Below are 20,687 nucleotides of genomic sequence, written 5' to 3' on the forward strand. Positions count from 1 at the left end.
CTGCAATTCCCAGGAATCCCAGGGGACTGGGAACAAAAGAAGAGGAAGTGACAAAGTGGGCAAGGGAGCTATGGGTGAGCAGAGCCTGGACTGATGGCAGCTCTGCTGCTCAGCTGGTGGCAGCCCTACACTAGTTACGTTGCTCGTGGCAGTCAGTTAAACACAGTTAATTTTGTACAATCCTGAAAATTTAAAATTTAAAAAAATATAACTATATGCTTAAATATAAACATTGCTATTACTTGTCAATAATTATTTAAAAAAAATAAAAATGAAATTCTGCCAAGCCTACTCATCATCTTCACTTTGCTGCCAATTCTTAGGTCCTGAGCCAGAAATCTGAATTTGTTTCCCTCCATGCTATAACTTACATATCCTTCCAGTAAAGCCTCTGTTCCAACTGTGCCATTTAACTGAGGAACTACTGAGGATTTACTCTTGCTCTAACAAGTGACAGCCAGTCTGTTTGGGCTGAGTAGACAGGGCTATGAAGCCTACAATAAAACTAATTGCCAATACCCCCCATTTTCTAAAGTTATTCTCCCTAGTAACTTTATCTTAATTATATACTATACCTTATGGACTTTCAAATGACCATAAACTTAGCAAATAGTTTTTAATAATTTATTAAATTTTCCATTTAAATGATACATTCTCTAGGATGACTCAAACAACTTCCTGGTAGTTTTATTTACAGTCTGCAGCCAGTTCTGTAAAACATAAATGATTACAGACTAAAACACACAACATATTTTCAAACATTTAAATAGAAGCACATTTTATTCCAAAGTAAATTCTACACACTACCTTTTCCATAAAAATATAAAAAATAGTTTAATTACTATATTTTACCCAAACCATTTTTTCACATATGAGGGCCCCCTCCCAAAAAAAGGGAACTCTGTCAATAAGAAATTTAAAAGGAGACCGCATCACAAGTTAAATGACTAATGCCAACTGCTTAGTTTACCACAATAGCAAATTAGTTCCATTTAACAACTAGCAAGAAATATCCTGCAGTATTTTTTTTTGCCTAACTTGTACCTTCCATGCTAGTTTTTTTTTTTTTTTAAATACAGATACATACACACTTTTATTTAAAAATAATGGACAGATCCAAGCAATCATTTTATACTGCAGACTATACTGCCAGTCATCATGTGCCCAACAACACAAATTGGCAATCTTACACTACACAACAGTTTTTTGCAAAAATAGTAAAAGGGAAACATTTTCCTTTTGGGAGCTATATTTAAAGGTGACTTATTTACCAAACTCCAATGAAAATAACCTTCTTCTCTCTCCTTGAAAATAGTGCCTCATTTATGTTACTATCATTTTGCTAGGTTCCTTGACCGATATTTTTGTGTAGATGGCTGCGCGAGTCATGAAAAAACCCACACTAGCTCCTCTCATTAGCATACATTTAATTCATAAGAAAGGCACAAGGATGAGTCTCCTAAGCAGCAACAGTTATTGTCCTCCCCCCATACCCTGTCTTATTCAGATGCTGCTGGTGCAAGAGACATTCTTTGTCTCCGAGAATGTTACTGTTCCATGAGCTCAGAAACAGGCCAAGTTGAAAACACTAAAGCCTTTGTACAGTACAAACAGCAAATTTATCTCCAACAAATTAGCTGTAATAAAAATTTTATATGTTGCAATTAATATCTGATCTGAAACATCAGGAAAAGCCGTCTGAGAAAAGCTCAGCAGCAAAGTATAATATACTCGTTAAAAAGGGGGTGGAAGTCACCTTCTGTGCAATGCCGCATTCAGTTCTGAGATATTCTAGCACTTTGTGGCCAATGAGGTTAGAAACTGTCATTCTGCTTCCTCCCCCAGCTAGTTTATAAGATTTCCCAAAACATAAATTAAGCTGCTGTAAATGCAGAGTTGGTATATGAAGTGCACAGCATGATCTGAAACAAGCTTTTGCTTTCCAGCATGTAAACAAGGGTTACTGGGCCTTAGAGTTCATATAATCAGATCTGATGATAGATTCTTAAACTAAAAAAGTAAAATTTCCTGTGAAAGGATTGACCACAAAAATACTCTTTCAGTAAGTCTCACTTGCCATTTACTAACTTTAGGTCCTACGATCTAATTTGTAAAACACTTAGAAAGTTTTTTTTAACTGTAGAAATATTGACCAGTTGAACTGTTTGGCAATAACGTATTCAAAACCTCCTTGGAAAATGACATTGTCATCATTCATAACAACAGTCCTAAATTGTACCACACTATTTCTTCTTTTTCTTCTTCGGTGGTTCATCCTCAGAGCTACTGTCTGTGCTGGTGCTGCTGCTACTGGAGGAACTAGAATCTGACTCGAAGTCTGAGGAAGAAGAAGAACTACTTGAAGATGGAGAGGATGAGGAAGTGGAAGAGCTTTCATCACTGTCACTATCATCGGACGAAGAAGTAGTAGAGGAATCTTCACTCTCTGATGAAGACTCACTAGCTGAACTGATGCTGCTACTGCTGCTGGAGCTAGTCACACTCTTAGACCTGCAAGAAGTATTAAAAGGATAGATGAGAGGCTCTCCCCCCTACAGTGGTCACCAGACAGACCTACTGTAGCTAAAACTGCACCACAATGTTTACACAAGCTCAAAAACATTCACCTTTTGGGCTGAAATTTTCCAGACCTGATTCTGCCTGAAGCAGGCTTTTCCTCCCCATTCTTGTTTCCATCTTCAACAATTACCCCTTACCTATTTTAATAATGGTAAAGTGAAAATATATACACGCACCCCAGATATCATTAAATATTCTGACAATCCTTAAAATGACAAAACAGAACTACAGGAAAAAAGAGGGGGTTTACATTTTGGGACTAGGATGTCATCGTTACTGAGGGCAGGTATCTTTACTTGGTGAATGCATGCATTATGCAATTATGCGTCATTAAGATTTTAACACACAACTGGAATCTTTTTTTCCAACTCAAAAATACTGGGGTGGAGGATGCCCACTGTGGGAAATGGAATTCAGATTATATTTAATGCAGATGAGGTATTTTGAATAATCTGGATCAATTACACAGACAACTGGGTGGGTACTTAAAAGCAACATCTAAAATCCACGTGAATGGGATGCTAAGGGACAATGCAGAAAGAGGAAACAGCTCTCTCATTTCAGATGAAATAGTCAGTTACATTACTTATAAAGAGACATCAACTTTTGGGGCAAACCTTTAACTCAGAGCAGGAAGGGACAAATACAGCTTAGGTGACGTGAAAAAAGCACTATTTCATAATGCTCTAGAATATTTATTTCAAAATATGACAAAGTTTTCTTCCTTGCTGTGTGATGCTTTTGGTGCCTTCCAAATAGATTTTGTAATTCTACTGCAACAACATACCAATAGCATCTGTTTTATATAAGGCGCACTAAATTAGGTAGGTCTCCGATACTGCATACTGGACCTGATCACATTAGGCCTGGGCAAAGCAGCTAGTATTCACTTTGGATTTGGCCGATTCAGGGGACAGTGATTCGATTTGGTGATCTGAATCACGGTCCCAAATCGATTCGGCCAAATCCGATTCGGAGATTTGGCTGCCGACGAATCAGCTGAATTGCCAAGCCAAACAGGTCCCCATACCCCCGCCAGCTCTCCCTGCCCCAATGGCTGCCCTGCCTGGCCCCAGCTCCCAGTTTAAAAAAAAAAAAAAGCCCCACACTCGCAGGCTCCTGCCAGGCAGGGGCACGATCCCTGTTGCCCCCCAACTGCCCTTTGTTGTAGGGGGGGCTCTGCCACAAGCACCAAGCCTGCTCTCCCATGCCCGCCCCCCCATGGCTGCCCAGCCCCAGCTCTTAAAAAAGCCCTGCACTCACCAGCTGCTGCAGCAGCCATCAGGGCTTCTGGGGGCTCATGGCAGACCGCCCCCCCCATGCAGCACAGGGCAGTGTGGGGCAGCAGGGATTTGTGCCCCCTCCCCCCGCAAAGCAGAAGCCAGTAAGTGCGGGGCTTCCCCCACCCCAGAGCCAGGAGCTAGGGCCAGGCAGGGCAGCCATTGATGGGGCTGGGAGAGCAGGCAGGGGTCCCCCCATGGTTCTCTCTCTCTTCCTCCAGCACCATTTTTTAGTTACTTGAAACATACTTAATACCCACCCAGCCAAAGAAAGGACTATTTTCACTATTTAAGGGAAGGGTACACAGAGGAACAACTGGGGACAAAGAATTAAAGTTTGGAGATTAGGAGAAAGTTAAATCATGCTACATTATATGCATTTCTGGACTATAAGAGGTTAAACACAATAAAACCCTATAATTTTTATTTCCATTTCCAACACGCCCTCTTCCAAATAATTTATCACAACTCAGTGCAAGATTAGGCACTGCACTGTATAGTTTTCATTATTCCCCACATACCTTTTTTTCTTGTTCTTCCTTTCTGCAGTACTTTCTCCAGTGCTAATTGAAAGGGGGAAAAACAATGGCTTTGATTAATGCAGTGGGAAAGGTTAAGTAGATAAATGTACAGTGAAGCCAAGGTTTATACTAGAAAATCATCATCCCACTGAAAAGAAAAAGGTGAGCAGTGTGTTGTAATGATTCCAACTGAACTTTGGCCATTATATCTGCTCTCAGCTGGCATTTTACCTTTTGTGTTAAATGTGTCATATTTTAGATGCCCCTCTCTATTTTTAAAGAACACTGTCATTTTGACAAAAAGTGGGCAAAAGTTAATTTCACTTACATTAGCAATACCTTATATTTTTTTAAAAACAAAAACTTTTTAAAATCAAATTTAGTTTTCAACACAAATACAGTGACCAATGTCAATCTAAAGACAAACTAGTCCATTTTTACTCATGGTTTCTAGCCATTTCCCTTTCAGGTTCTCATGCATTCACAAAGATAGAGAGCTTGGATTCTAAAGGAAAGCTTCTTTAACAAACACTTTCCTTTGGCGTTATAAATATCCCATGGAGATATTCTGATTGTTCTTACTATTCAAAAATCCTTTTAACAAAAAAAAAAAAAATCAATTGTGGGCCAAGTTGCCCCTGAGCACTCCATTTCGTCTTCCTGCCAACAGCAGGACAGCACCAAAGCCTCCGTTCAGCAAAGTATTTATGCACGTAAGCAAACTCATTCCTGGTTAGAAAACACTTAAGCATGTGCTTTATTTAAAAATGCCTAATATCCCATTCACCTCTTTGGGGCTCATATACATGTACTTCAGGTCTTTCTGGAACAAGAATTATGTCCTTTAAAAAACAAAACTCAAGGCTCAATAGTATGAAAAAACAAAATACAAGTAAAAAAACCTCTTCCTGTGTTTTACAATCCAGTTACTCACATATCACTTAAAAGATGAACATGTAAAGGTTTTACTTGGAAGAACTTGTCCACAGAGATTGCAAAAGCATGCTTCTTCCCTTTCTTTCTTTCAATGCAACTAGTGCTACATTTGCCTCCTCAAAAACCATTTTCCTGCTACCAGTAGTAACATGAAAAAGGAATGTAGAGTGCCTAATGTCACACTTCATGCAATACACTTGGGCATTTTACAGGCTCACTCATTCCCACAAGGGTTAAAACATGATATTTCTGGATATAAGAGTTTCCCTCATCCAGTCTTCTGTAGCCTAAGGGAAGATACACTGAGCTGTACAAGTCAAAAGCCAACAAGTCATAACCTACCTCTTCTAGTGAATGTTATTGTTCCTTGTATACTTCACAAGTGAACTGATCCAGACCCACGAGCCCTACTTTAGATGATGTACATCTACATCCTTTTTTACAGATAAACTGAGAAGCTGACCAGAGCTGGAATTAGTACCCAGATTACCCTTCAGAAGAAGTGGACTCAATGACATAAGATGGTCTAAGGCATCCTAACACAGAATGGATCTCTGTCCCTCTTTAGCAGTTAGCATACAAAGATTTACAAAACTAGTGCCTCCATGGAAACGTGAAAAGTCCTGTAACACAAGAGGAAAAAGGTTGTGTTTTTCAATCCAGATAGAGGCTCCATTTCTTTAGATGACCCAGACAGGTCCATCATTTCACATGGCAACCTTCTGCTGTATCATATTCTACCACTCTCAGAGCCAGTGGCATTATGACTAGGGGCAGAAGTTACACCTAAACCAGTTTAAGTTTTTACTTCAAAGTAATTGTTTAACCTAATGATAAGCAAACTGTCTTCCCCACTCCTAGCCACCTCTAAACACTGCTCCTCAGGAGAGTAACAAGTTTTCTGGCCACCAGTTTACTCCTCCAACTAAAGTAGAAGAAGTTTGGGGTGAGGCTTAGAAAGTTGGGGATCAAACTTAGCTGAGGCCTGAGAAGAAAAAATATTTGCAAGTTAGTGCCAGCCCCTGGGACAGCTGTGGCAAATTTTATATTGAAAAAACCCCTGAACCCTGGATTTGGAGATGCATTTGAATGTTGTGTTAATGCCTAGATTTTCATGTGAATTGTCCCTTCAATGAGAGGATGGAGGAAATACTATTGGTCTAAAGTGGCAGAGACTGCTTTTAAGTGCAGGCAAAGACAACCCTGCCTATGCAATTTGAAAAACATCAGAACTTTATTTAACAACTTTATCTTTACAGAAAAAACAAGCTTCACACTTGAAAACGTAACTTTAGCACTTGAAGGACTGGATGCTTCCAGGTTTTACTATTAGTTTCAGAGATCTTTTAACTTTAGGAAATTAGTGCAAACCCGATGGACAAAGTAGGGATTAAAAACATTATTCCCCGCTTGCAGTTAGTTAGTGGCCCCTATACAAGGTAAGTCTGAGGTGTCATAGGTCCAGCTTCCACATTACAAGATGATTATATTATGCACCAAGTGACAGACACAACAAAGAAATTCAGAAGTCACAGACAGTGAACTGCTTCTGCAGCTCCAAGATGAAGTTCTCCACAGAGGCGAGCTGGTGGGTGACATCTGTGAGATGCTTCTCCTACTTCAGATTTATAGATACACCTAGACTTCTAATTCCATCAGCTTGTCATGAGCACTGAATTCATACTCCTTTCTTCATATGCAGCTGGAGTACAAAGTTATGTAGACTGATTACAAAAATGCAAATAAATTAATTAGCTTGCATATAATGTCACATCAAGCTGCACAAAACTTGAAAGTGATCAGCCTAAAACCTGTAAAGCCTCTTTATTGTTCAGTAGTTGTGATACTGTTTGCCAATAAAGAAGTCAGTATGTGTATGCCCAGGATGTAGATAAGTGTGAGATGTCTCAGCATCACAATACGCTGAACAAAGCACATTCAGGTTATAAACAATTTGGTCTTTTAGAAACATTTACTCTTTCTAGTAAAAAGAAAAAACAAACAACTTTTCAATTCTTCCATCCTCCTTTTACTCGCAACACTTCTGGCAATGTTTAACCATATTTACATTTTCAGCCTCAATTCACTTCCATCTTCCAAACCTTCTATTCTGCATTACTTGATACGCTGAAGAGATGGCAGCCAGGAAACGTTTAAATGCTGCCTCAAACTGTAGTAAACGTAACACCAAAGTGCATGATCTTTTTGTCCCAGGAGACTACATGACCAGAATTACTGAGTTGTGAAAGTCCTTGTTTCAAATCCCGCCTTCCACCTAAACCAATAATTATTCTCTCACTAGCAGAATCAGGGTGAAAACACTGTTTCATGATGTCAGCCCACCTCAGACAACTGGACTTGTTTGCCTCTGTAAGAACAGATTGCATAGATTTGGCTATTTAATAACCAAGACTACCGTGCGTCAAGAGTTGAGAACGTTCCAGATGACAACTGCTCCAATTGGGCCCCTGTGTACATATGCATATGTTTAATTAAAAGCCAAAAGAATACTCCCAATTTTTGCGTGCACTTTATCCCAACAGAAATAAGATATTCTGCATGCTGAATTAAGCACTCCTGTCCAATTCCTTTTTCAAAAGGAAAGTATAAGTTTCTCAGACCACATCCATTCTCTTTTCTCCACGAACAAGAGAATTATTTAAGAAGTGCTTGATTTGAAAAGTCACTGTGATTTTGCCATTTATAATTTTCAAACTCCTAAACCGCTACATCAAAACCAATTACTAGAACACAAAAAGGTTAATCTCATCAAGGATCATCTTCATTCCAAATTAAACCTCTCCAGCCCCAAATTATTCCCACCTAAAACCTTTTAAAAAGTTGAGAAAATTTGTTGCGATAAGGAAGATTATTTTAAAAAAACTGCACCATGTTTGCTTAAACTTAAGCTTTACCTTCATGTAGAGAACTTGGCATGGAAAGTTTCAGCCCCAAAAGAAAAAGATTCAGAAACTAATAACCAAGTGATAAAGGGAAGGTGGAATTAGAATGAGAATGCATTAAACTATTTGGGTTCCAGTTGGCTGACAATATTAAGCATTTTGGTACTTCAAACAAGTCTGCACAACACAATATTTAACAGGCTTTAGTCCTTGCCAATGTTAACGTCTGTCCTCCCCACCCCCCACAACTACTGCTACTGATAGCAAAGTTGAACTCAAGCTGCAATGAAACTGTTGACAAAAGATGGTCAGCATAAAATGATATGGTCTGTCCTTTTATATTACTTTGATAAAACACAAATTGTTCAAATACTTAATTCTGCTAGCTGAGAGAATCAATCAGAAGAAGGAATTCTATCTATCTATAGGGCACTTGAAATAAAAACCAAAGCTTAGTATGATTTTTTTTTGCTTAGTTGTAGGTGGCACCAGTCCAGGTATCTCAGGTGGCAAAGCTGCAAACAGGTCTCTTAATCCAATGAGATGTACCACTGATATTTTTAGGGATAAGGAACTGACAGTACATGTTAATCCAGATCTTGTTCACCTGCTCATCTTTTATTCTTCATCACTGAATATGGAAAACCCATGTTTTGAATTATGCTCATTTATGGTTAAAGCATAAAAATGAAAGAATTGCTGAATTGGTCTCTAATTATGGCGGCTGCCTCTACACCACAAAAAAAGTACAGCAAGTTGTTCTCTTAGCTTAAAAACAATACTCTGCTATAGAGACCCAATTCCTCATTTTAACTGCACTGTCATCCTCTTGCTTTGTTTAATTGCATTATTGGCCTACATTAAGACAGGGAGAAGCTGCAAAATAAGCTGTGGATATAAGTAAGTATATCCCTCACCCCTCAACATAAAAACAAATCAATGAGTTAGGTGTGCAGACTGAAGACAACCAAAACAACACAACACAAAAAACAAAAACAAAAAACATACCAGGCCTCAGTCTTGCCTAGACACACACCATACACAATGCACTGCAAGCTTTTTGTTTAGCTGACCTTACCTTTGCTGCAGTAACAGTCGATGTTCTTTTTCTTTGAGAGTTTTCGCTAATTGTGCTGTCCGTGATGGTCTATGCAAATATTTTCTTTTTCCTGTACATTCATAGGTCCAATGGCCAAATTCCAAACATTTCTGACATCTCACATGCTGCTTATTTGCCTCCCTATAAAAATGCAGAATTGCTTAAGTGTAGGTTTGGAGTCAAGCACTATTTAAAGTTAGTGTATTTCAACATATTAGTTCTTGAGAACATATATCACTCCTGTTAATCTAAACTTCAAATGTCTGCTTCTTGTTACTGGCTCCTGGACATGGCTCAAGTCAGAACACGCCTGAGTTTTGCTGAGACTAGACAGGCATGGGCACATGCCAGTGTACAGTCACTTGCAGGATCATGGTCTTTTCTTCTCCAGAACCTGAGCAAAACAACACCCTTTCTGTCAAAATAAAAGCAAAAGTGCATCTGTCACTTGGGTGACACCCTGGCACACGGGTCACATTTTAATTCAGTAATTCGGACTGGCTGACCTCTTTCTCAGTCACTCCTAAATGCCAAAACACCCCATCCCCTTCAGACATTACCATCCGCATGACTGATGAAACCAGAAAAATGAAGCAACTCTTCAGTTATATCCAATGAACACAGATTGACTTTATTAAAAACAAATCTTCAACATTATTTCTGGCATCACAATTTGCATTCCTGGACCACGTGCTGGAAACATGGATACATGATAAGATCAACGTGAGTTGTACCCACTGTTAAGCCCTAACAAGAAGATGCACATGTCTCTTCAGCTTTCTTCAGGCAAGCAATCAGAAAACTGCCAATACAGTGATTCAGTTTGTTGCAGTGTTTTAGGAAACTTAATTCCCAAGCCCTGAGATTTAACAGTCAGACTAAATAGGACACTGTGTTCCTTGTGAGAGAGATCCTACTATGTCAACTGACAATCAGTGACTTTCATCACAGAAGTGCAGATACAGCATGGCAGATTCAAGGTAGCATTTCAGTCTTTCTATCCCAAGCCTGACCCCATTTCTGCTTTCTTGTGCATATGGTTCTCTAGAACAGTGGTTCTCAACCCTTTTCGTTCTGGGACCCATTTGCAAAGATCAATGGCTTGGTCCACCCCCACAGGCCTTGCTGGTGCTTGATCCACAGCACCCCATCCCCCTCTGCCCTGCCACAGCCTTCGCACCCAGCCACCTTTTCCCAGCCGCCATCAGGCACCTGCCCCCCTCCACACCCATCCGCTCCACATATGCACACATGCAAACACTGCCCGTTCCCCACCCTGGCACTCCCCAGTCCTCCAACCCCAACTCCTCATACGCTTACCTTCATCCGGCTGCTGGGGCTGCTCCCACGACCCTGCCTGGCTGCATACTGGCCATGCCCCAAGCAGCCCCTTGCAGGCTGGCAGCGTTCCAGCCTGCAAGGGGAAACCTGAGCTTTCGTGTGTTTTTCTGGCATTTGCTCACAAGCCTTTAAAATAATCTTGCGACCCACCTTTGGGTTGCGACCCACAGGTTGAGAAATGTTGCTCTAGAGCACACTAACCCACTTGGGAAGGAGCATAAAGTACCAATTTGTTGTGCAAATAAGTTCAAGCCTAAAGCAGTACAGTTTTGCAATAGTTTGCTAGAATTTACAGAGGAATAAAGACTTCCTTTTCAGGTTAACATGGGTTACAGAAATCTATGTCACACTCATCCAACAAAAGGAAGTTCCCTCTGGTTTCCACTGACACACAAAGGCATGTAAAATTTATGCCATTTTATTCTTCCTCTGATTCTCTCATTTACTTCAAGAGAAACTGTTTTTACAGCACTTTGAGACCACATCAATCTTCTCTAAATGCCTATAAGGATTGCCCTCATTTTACATATGAGGAAAGTGAAGCAGTGAGGTTAAGTGATTCAGACAAGGTCATAACAAGAGTCATTGTCAAAGTCAGGATTAAAATTCAGAACTTCCTAACATCCAGTCTTCTACTTAGCTTACTGTACAAACTCTCCCTTTTATCATTCTTCTTTCCATGGAAACCTGGAAAAGCGCAGGCTCGGGGTGATCTGGTGGCCACCTATAAGTTTATCGGGGTGCTCATAAGGATCTGGGGGAACGTCTGTTCACCAGAGCACCCCAAGGGATGACAAGATCGAACAGTCACAAACTCCGCCGCAACCAATTCACGCTGGACATAAGAAAGAACTTCTTTACTGCCCGAGCCCCCAAGGTTTGGAATAGACTGCCGCCGGAGGCGGTTCAAGCACCCACTTTGAACACCTTCAAGACACATTTGGATGTTTATCTTGCTGGGATACTATGATCCCTGCTGACTTCCTGCCCCTGGGGCAGGGGGCTGGACTCGATGATCCTCCAGGGTCCCTTCCAGCCCAAATGTCTGTGAAATCTATGAAACTCGCTCTGAAACCTCAGGCCATTCAGACCCTCTGAAGGTAACAGGCTTGTGCTGCAAAGAGGCACATTCCTAAATGCACAGTTAACATCCAGAGACAGTGAAGAGCTGTTAGTACTGACAAACATTTCAGTTTGGCAATGAGCTGAATGTTGCCATTCGAGGCAAATTAAGAGTTGTGTTTCCATTGGCCTTTGTCATCACTTAAGACTCCCACTTCTGTCACATTTTTAATAGCAGTCTTGCACATAACATCCACCACACTCTAGGCTAAATTTCCTATTTCATATCGCAGCCTTGAAAAATGGTGCCGACTGAGATTCAGTGGGGAACAACTAAAACTTGCAATTAACGGCAAACAATTAACTTTAATTTCAACTGGGAACAAGTACGCTTAATAAGTAGGTTGAACAGGAGTCAAGGGCTTCTGAAAGGTTTTTAGAAGTTTCTCTCTCCCACTCATCTCCCAAAAGAAAGCTTGGACAAAGAACAAAATTCATCCAGACTCCCTCAAGAGAATGCCCAGGGAGACTGCACTTGACTAGGCAATCTCCCCCTAGTCTGCTAACATGCTTCCAGATAAGACAACTTTTTATAAAGATGAAACTAGCATTCTTAGCTACAAAGTACAGCCAGTGCTTAAGTGATACACTAAATAGTCAAAGAAATATTTTACTGTCAGTCCCTAAAATAGCTTATGGAGTAAATAGTGTTTTGTTAATGTTACAATGCAAATCCGAATACAAGGTCATAATGAATCATTCTGGTGGCGAGATATCCCAGCACATTCAAAGATCTCTCCCTAACACTCAGGAGAAGGTTAAAGCACTTGAATTCACAACAACACACGGTACAAATACTAATGGGTAGTGAGGACTGTAATACTGCCTGCCCAAATCTTCGATACGGCTGCTTGCCCTGCATCAAGGTTAGTAAAGAGAGGACTTATTTTGCTGCATCAGCTCCCTTCTGACCACTAGGGAAGCCCACTGAGATAAAACTGAAGCCCAGCACTTTGGGCAAGAGACTGAGACAGGAAAGAACTGCTTCTCAGTTCATAACCAGGTCCTACAACAGGACAGGAAAGCGTTAGAGTCAAAGAGGGGGTGCATAATTGTTTGCAGGGAACATCTGCAACCTTGCCAGGAATCCATACTCTCCAGAGAGAACTTGAAAATCTGCCTGGGCTTAGATGCTGGAAATGGTAGCACTGACAGTCTTACTGTGATTAGCTTGACTGGCAGAGCTAATCAAATCTATGGACATACCATGATGAGTAAACTAGGAACAAATGGACTACTGCTGTTTGTCCGCCAACAAGCAAATGATGGAAGAGGAATGCTTGGAAGGAATTCTCACAGATGATGCCTGGGAAGTACCATGATGACAGACAAGAAAACAGCTGGCAAAGGTGCTTTGTTTTAGGAATTATGCTCCAACCTATCAATTTAGCTTTTAAAAAGTGTTTCAACAAAGGTAAGCATTAGAGACTTTTCCAGATGGAGTTTAACAGCTGCATTTATAGGCATCACTTGCATAGAAGATCCTGGTATAGTTTCTCATTGAGCTCATGGCCTATTTTGAACATTATGTAAAAATGAAATGGCTTAATAACCACACAAGTCAGGAAAGAAATGCTGAAAAGCAAAACCCTACTATTTTAAAAAGTGGCTTCTCCAGTTGCTCTCTGGCCTTCAAGTAGCCAGAAAATATTGATGGCGAGTCAGTGTACATGTGCATGGGGGCACACACACATGGAGGCAGACTTACAGCATAGCAGAGGCAGGCTTTCAGCCTAAGCACAGAATGGTTAACAACATATGAAAATATGACTTCTAAAGAAAAGTTGGAAGAATTGGGGCTATTTAGTCAGGAGAAGGGAAGACTACAGGTGAATTTGATAACAGCTTTCAAAAACAAATTAGGTTTTTGTAAAGGGGTGGTGAGACTAACTACTCTCTGCATCCACAGGGCACAAGTCGTAACAGTCTTAATCTGGAACAAAAGAATTTGAGTTTGGATGTTCGAATGAATATTCTAACTCCAAGGGTGATTAAACACTGTCACAGATCATCTCGAGAGTTGGCGCAATCTCCATCTTTGGAAGTTTTCAGTGCAGCTTAGACAAACATTTTGCCTGGATGATTCAGACAAAGACATTCCTGCCTAGAGCTTAGAAGTGGGCTAGCTGAATTTCTGCAGCCCTTCCAGCCCTAGATTTCTATGATTGTCATGATTCCGTCATATAGATTTTTTTAAAAACAAGAACCAAATTAGCCAGCCAATGATAAACAGACATGCAGAAAATGGTTTTTATAATCCACAAAAAACCCCCTGAGATTTCAAAGCTTTTCTTACTCCAGCCTGCAGCAAACCCAACCCCTTCAATAATGTTTGGTAAAGAGATGACAAAAACCATACAGAACATCCCAGAGATGTGGGTGCTCACCTGTAGCATAGATTCAATGCCCTACATTGCCCACTTCTGAAATGAGCTCCCTAACCACAAGACTATGAAGTCATTCACTCTCTCATTCTGACCCAATAAATGTGAACAGCAGAGCCTGACCTCAGAGGCCAATAGCCTGAGTTAGGACACACAGACAGGTTCAGGCCCCTTTCCTCTGTCCAACTGGATCCCAAGTGACTGCCTTTACACAGGTTCCTGGCTGCTCTACATTGGGTCTTTTCCCCAGTCTTCATCTGCTGAGACTAAGAAACCCTTTAAAACTGATACGTTCTCACAAAAGATTTTGATTTTGACAAAAAGCCATTTTGTTTTAAAAAAAGACCTCTCTCAGCCGCTATTCTAGGGACAGATTTCTACTATATGTATTTTAAATAGAAGATAACAGCAATTTGGTTTTCTTACTATGCAAAACAAAATGCTGGACTGATTTAAATCAAGCAGACATACTTGGTTTAAAGTAATTTTAATCCTGCTTTTTATTTGTACTTTATAGTTATTTTAATATGGAAGACTTCATTGTCATTGGTTCATATTTTCAGGTAAGATCCTGAAAATAAAGTGAGAAGACAGAATACCAACCACAGAGGTGCTGGAGCTAACATGACTGACACACTTGGAAACCACAATCAAGAAGAAAAGGTTGCAATCGATCAGCCACATTAGGAGAATGAGAGAACAATATCCGCAAGAATATTTTGTACAAGGAGATTCAAGATGGCTCTAGAAAGCAGGGTTGCCCCCTATGGCAGTACCACGATGTGTGCAAAAATGACATGAAGTCATTCAACATCAATGCAGAAAGCTGGGAGGAGCAGAATTCTGTCCAATCTGGAGTGAACATCTGGCACTGGCTGCAGCTCAACATAAAGTGGCTTAGACCAGTGCTTCTCAAACTCTCTCACGTGGTGGACCGGCAATTTTTTTTTCCAGCAGGCCAGGGACCAGTGCCCGGTTCAGCCAGTGGCAGCAACTGTGTGTAACAGCTCTACAAAAATGCGTGACTGGCTGTTTCTTTCTCTTTCCTCACACCTCGCACGAAGTGACGTCACCTGGAGTGTTGAAACGTACAAACTGTGGAGCTATGACGTATCAATGTTATGCTTCTGAAAATATCTCTTTCTTTCCTGGCAACTCGCTGCAGACCACCACTTGGAGAAGCACTGGCCTAGACAACATATGGATCTGTGAAACTAAGAACAAGCGGTGTCACTCTCGAACTGGGAGTGGCTGCAACAAAATGGATTCATCAGGTATCTGACTAGGGCTTCTTACATGTACACCATAATCCAGAGGATCAACAGTTGCCTTTGCACTTAAGGTGTAACTCTTTTTGCTAACATAAAAGATATACTACATGAATATGAAACATTCACTACGTTACTGTTCCTTATAATGCTCAATATACTTTCAGTCAGATTCCAAGTATTTATTTTTTTATTATGGCTGAAAATACTGAATGCCATATCTCATTTAGGCAGACAAGGTTTTTTGGGTGAATCTGATATCTTTTATTAGACCAACATAAATAGTTGGAAAAAAAATTTTAGCAAGTTTTTGGGTTTAAAAACCCCCTTGTCAGGCTGAGGAAGTCTCTGCAGTTGGTGTGTACTCTTCCTGGATGGAAGGGATAGTAAAGAGGCCAGAGGCTGGGCTACAGCAAGACAGGCAGTTAGTGAAGATGCCCACTGACTCCTCAGTTTAGGAGACAGGCTGAGGCGGGGGCGGCGAGAGGGGATGAATACAGGGATGAATATAGCAGGTTTTTGTTTTTCCAAACTATTTAAGTTGGTCTAATAAAAGATATCAGATTGACCCAAAGAACCTTGTCTGCCTATGCCCTTAGACCAACACAGCTACAGCCTAAACCCCTATATCTCATTTACTAATTTTTTAAAGGCAGGTGATGTGTTAAGCTGCATTTGGATGGAAACTAAATTAAAAGTATAAACAAGCAATTTTTAAAAATGCTGTTTTATTATTTAAAAATTGACCCTAGATTTGTAGGACATACAGGTATTTTTTCTTTTAAAACTGACTGATTTACTAAGCGAAGAGACTGTTAACATTGTTAACATTGATGAAGCATATCTTTATTTATTTCAATATAGTACAAGAGGTTTAGGCCTTGAGAGTTCATAATAAATTCATTTTAAAAGGATTTAAGATAAATGATGGATTTTCATTTTTTTGTTTTTATAATCAATATTTATCCCTCCAGCAAAGCAGAATAACACTGAATCAAAGTTGCAAATTGTTTTGGTTTTTGGGGGGGCTTTTTTTGTTTTTTGTTGTTTGGTTGGTGGGGGGGGGGATTGGTTTTTTTTAAAAAGGTAAATCGATACATCAGTCCATATCAGATCAGCACCAACATAAGAAAAAATGACATTATCGGCAATCAGCTTTTTTTGGCCAGCATAGCCGATACTGTCACCAAAAAACACTGTGTGCATACGCACAGCCACATTTGTGAGAGTATAACCACAAAGGAGAGGTCAAAAGTTTGTATTAGACAAATCCTCCAGTAGGCTACTAGGAAAAGAAAACTTTTCCAGATATGCATGCGTAGGGTCTACTTCCAAAAACTGGCAAGCACCCACAACTCATAATGGTCAGGGCTTTAGCATGATATTGGGTATGCAGCACATCTGCAACTTCTGGCAGTATTTTAACAAAACTAAAAATAAATAAATAACAAGATATGAAGAAAACATAGGACAAGTTGGAGTGAGTAGTAGATATGCTGGAGATTAGTGTTAGGATTCAGAGAGTCCTAGACAAATTGGAGGATAAGAACAATTGAGTTTCAATAAGGACAAGGGTAAAGTCCTGCACTTAGGACAGAGCAATCTCATGCACCAGGACAGGCTGGGGACCAACTGGCTAAGCAGCAGCTCTGCAGAGAAGTACCTGGGGTGGAAGGGGTGGGGGGCCACAGTAGACAATAAACTGAATATAAGCCAACAGCATGCCCCGGTTGCCAAGAAGGCTCAAGGCATATTGGGCAACATTGGTAGGAGTCTAGCCAGCAGAACAAGGGAAGTGATTCTTCCCCTCTATTCTGCACTGGTGAGGCCACATCCGGAGTATTGTGTCCAGTTTTGGGCCCCCCCACTACAGAAAGGACATGGACAAATTGGAAAGAGTTCAGCGGATGGCAACAAAAATGGTGAGGGGGCTGAGGGACATGACTTCTGAGAAAAGACTGAGGGAACTGGGTTTATTTAGTCTAGAGAAGACAAGATTAAGTGGAAATTTAATAGCAGCCTTTAACTACCTAAAGGGTGGTTCAAAAGAGGATGGAGCTGGACTATTCTCAGTGGTGGCAGATGACAGAACAAGGAGCCATGGTCTCAAGTTGCAGTAAAGAAAGTTTAGGTTAAGATTATCAGGACAAACACTCTCACTAGGGGGGTAGTAAAACACTGGAACAGGTTACCTGTAAAGGTTGTGGACTCTCCACCCTTGGAGGTTTTTAAGACCCAGATAGACAAAGCCTTGGCTGGGATGATCTAGTTGGAGCTGGTCCTGCTTTGAGCAGTGGGTTGGACTAGATGACCTCCTGAGGTCCCTTCCAACCCTAATTTTCTATGATTCTGTGATTCTAAGTTTTGGTGCCTTTTATTTGTTTCACCTCCACCAAGGAAAAGAAAAAAAATCCTCTCTAAATTAACATGGTATTTTTACCTCAGAAGCAAATATGACAGCTGGCAGTTGGCTTGGGTCTCTACAGAACAGTTCTCACACTGTCAAAATCATTCAAACTTCCTTAGTTTAGATGCTAAATACACACACTCAAATTGCCATTAAATCTATCATGTTTCAAAATGTTAAGTATAAGAGTTAGAAAACAGCTTTCAGTATTTGAAAGCACCCTTAAATCTATCTGAATTAATGCCATTCACTAAGCAGACATAAAAGTATCAAGCATTTCAAACATCAGATTAGCTGTGAGCACATTTTTAGTACATATTTCAAAAGGGGCAAAAGTTGCAGGTGTTTTTTATAGTCTTCAAATGGCTCTTTGTAATTTCTTTGCGCCTCTTCTTTCTCCATACAACCAAAAAACTTTTACACCTTACCCATCATTGTGAGTGTAACCAGTTACACATGGTACCCAAAAGACACTGTCAGTTTCTAGGATTACTTTGTGACAAACTATGTCCCAGTTTTTACTTAGAGAAGGTAGGGTTTGTTTGTTTTTTAAATAAGTAGTTTAAGCAACTATCCACAGGGTATCATTAGCTACTAATAGAACAAACCCATTATAAAGCATCTATGTTAGAATTTGTGCTGGTTTAGAAGCATTACAAGGGAAAAAGTCACAACAAATCAACACCGAAATACTAAGAAGTTTCTAGTGGCTACAGACTTCTGCTTCTGCCACAATTACTCTACAAGAGCAGAATTAGAAGGATCTGGCCTCTCAAACTACATACAAACACAAATATTCAACTTTTGGCATCAAGTGTCAAACCAGCACATATCTGTATTCACTAGAGGACAAGGTAATATAATCAAATGTCAACATAGTAATATGCCATCTTTCAAGGCCACTTATCTTCTGATCCAGAGAGAATTCCACACACTATGCAATTATAGGATCAAGACTTGAGAGCAATATACTAATTGCTGAGAAGGACTGATCAAACATAGTAAGATGGCCATACACATTTCTAAACACAGCCCTAACAGTAAAAAGCTCTCACAAAAGTGCACAAGACCTAGCAAAACTCTTACCAAGCACTAGATCAACAACCACAAACTAAATGAAAACTGGGAAGACACAAAACACAATACAAAAAGCACTCATGAACAGCATGTGAAAGGATGAGTTAAAGGAAAGAAACTATGTCCCAAGCCAAAGATAAAAAGGAAATTAAGATAACTATTACAGAGACAACTAAGAATTGTAATTTTCCAATTAAAAGAAGGAAGTGGGGGAAATCCAAATGTAAACATAACAATGAGATGCAAACACAGTAAATGCTATCACACTATCCAGACCCTATGACACCAAAAATATATAAAAGTGACCTGCCAGGAATGGACTCCTAAACACTACAGTGAAATCCTATGTACATTTTGATATATTTCCTCTATTTACATAGCCAAAGTTTCGCTTTTCTACTTCTTTTCCCTTTAGCAAACACCAAAACCATTTTGAAATGCAGGTTTCCTTCACCAGCTGCTGGGGTTGGGTTCCTTAAAGTTCCCGTGGTTAGCAAGACAAAAGGGTTATGGGAAAATGGCAGGTGGCGGTTACTCAAAACTGTATACCATGGTAGCCAAAACGGTATATAGCACATTACGCATGGATAGTCAAAACCATGGTTGGCGAGGGAAATCTGTACGCTACTGTGAGCAAGGTACTGCAACATGATCGACATGATTTTCAGTGGATGTTTAAACTTTATCTTTGTGCTTCTCTAAGAGTGCAAGGTGCCTTTTTCAACTTGGTGGGAACCCCGTCAGTCCAATAAAAAAAATCTCAGCCTCAGAAACCCTTGCCCTTTTCAGTGTGAAAACAGGAGCGTGTCTGACGTCCCCAGCACAGGTTTGGCAAACCACGGGTGCATCAGGTGTGTCCTCCCAGGAAGGGCAGGAGCGTCAAACCCTCATCAAGGCCTCCCTCTTGGACCTTAATTATCCCCTTGACCTTAGCAACAAGCAGCACAATCCTAACCTGACTGACACGTCCTCGGATTTCAGCCCTGAGCAGCCTGGTCGTCAGTCACCACCCTCCAGGGCTGATGCTTGTGTCCAAACAAACAAGCAGGACACCTTAAAGGTGGGGGGAAGAATAAAGTAGTGGGGGGACGCCTCAGAGCCAGACCGGGTGTCACCTGAACCCACTCTTTCCCCAGCTCTGATGTGTCAGTACCGGGACCGCCTTCACCACCCCTGCCCCGAGGCACAGAGGGTCAGGGAGAAACCCTCGGCCCGGGGGATCCCGCCGCCCCTCAGTCCCCATCCCTGCCCCGTGCACTCACGCCTGCCGCCGAGCGATGAGTCGGTGCATGGGAGTCGCCATCTTAGCCCCTGGGCGGGAAGTGATGGGCCCGGCGCGCGGCATGACGGGCAATTCCGCCCTCCTCCTCCGTCCCCATTGGGGGACGGCCGGGCGGCTGCCACCGAGCGCGAGCCGCCAGCGGGCTAGAAGGGCTGCGCGCCGGGCCCGTCCCCGCCTCCTCTCTACTCCTCCCCGTCGCCATGTTGGCCGGGAGGCGGGGCTGACACAAGCCCCCACCCGAGGCGGGCACAGCCAGCGCCGGGATGACGTCACGGTGACGTCATACTTAGTTTCGTGGGGAACTGCCTCCAGAGGCGGAGGTTGTTGCTGCGGCTGTGTTATAGCAGGGGGTTGAGGCCAAGTGCTTGCTGGATCTGTACCGGGGATGAATTTGGTTTGGAAGCTGTGTTGGTTTGAGACAAAAGGAAATGCAAAAATCTAGACTTCTTGGTACAGCAGCGATGCCTTGTAGTAGACCAACTAGGGA

General features: G+C 41.2%; 1 protein-coding gene across 2 annotated transcripts; it reads right to left on the reverse strand.

Moving 5' to 3' along the window:
* Window positions 1-610: 610 nt before the first annotated feature.
* ZCCHC10 (zinc finger CCHC-type containing 10) lies at window positions 611-20,306 on the reverse strand. 2 transcript variants are annotated; one of them, XM_019506347.1, is made up of 4 exons: window positions 20,181-20,306; window positions 9,299-9,460; window positions 4,382-4,423; window positions 611-2,511 (listed from the first exon to the last, which is right to left on the reverse strand). In XM_019506347.1, the coding sequence occupies exons 1-4, from the start codon at window positions 20,261-20,263 to the stop codon at window positions 2,244-2,246; spliced, it is 555 nt and encodes a 184-aa protein (XP_019361892.1). In that variant the 5' UTR covers window positions 20,264-20,306; the 3' UTR covers window positions 611-2,243. The 2 variants fall into 2 exon arrangements, with proteins under 2 accessions (XP_019361892.1, XP_019361894.1); XM_019506349.1 differs by lacking the exon at window positions 4,382-4,423.
* Window positions 20,307-20,687: the final 381 nt, after the last annotated feature.

The sequence above is a fragment of the Gavialis gangeticus genome, unplaced genomic scaffold (genome assembly GCF_001723915.1).
Source record: "Gavialis gangeticus isolate Ggan-Ray unplaced genomic scaffold, GavGan_comp1, whole genome shotgun sequence".
NCBI lineage: Eukaryota > Metazoa > Chordata > Crocodylia > Gavialidae > Gavialis > Gavialis gangeticus.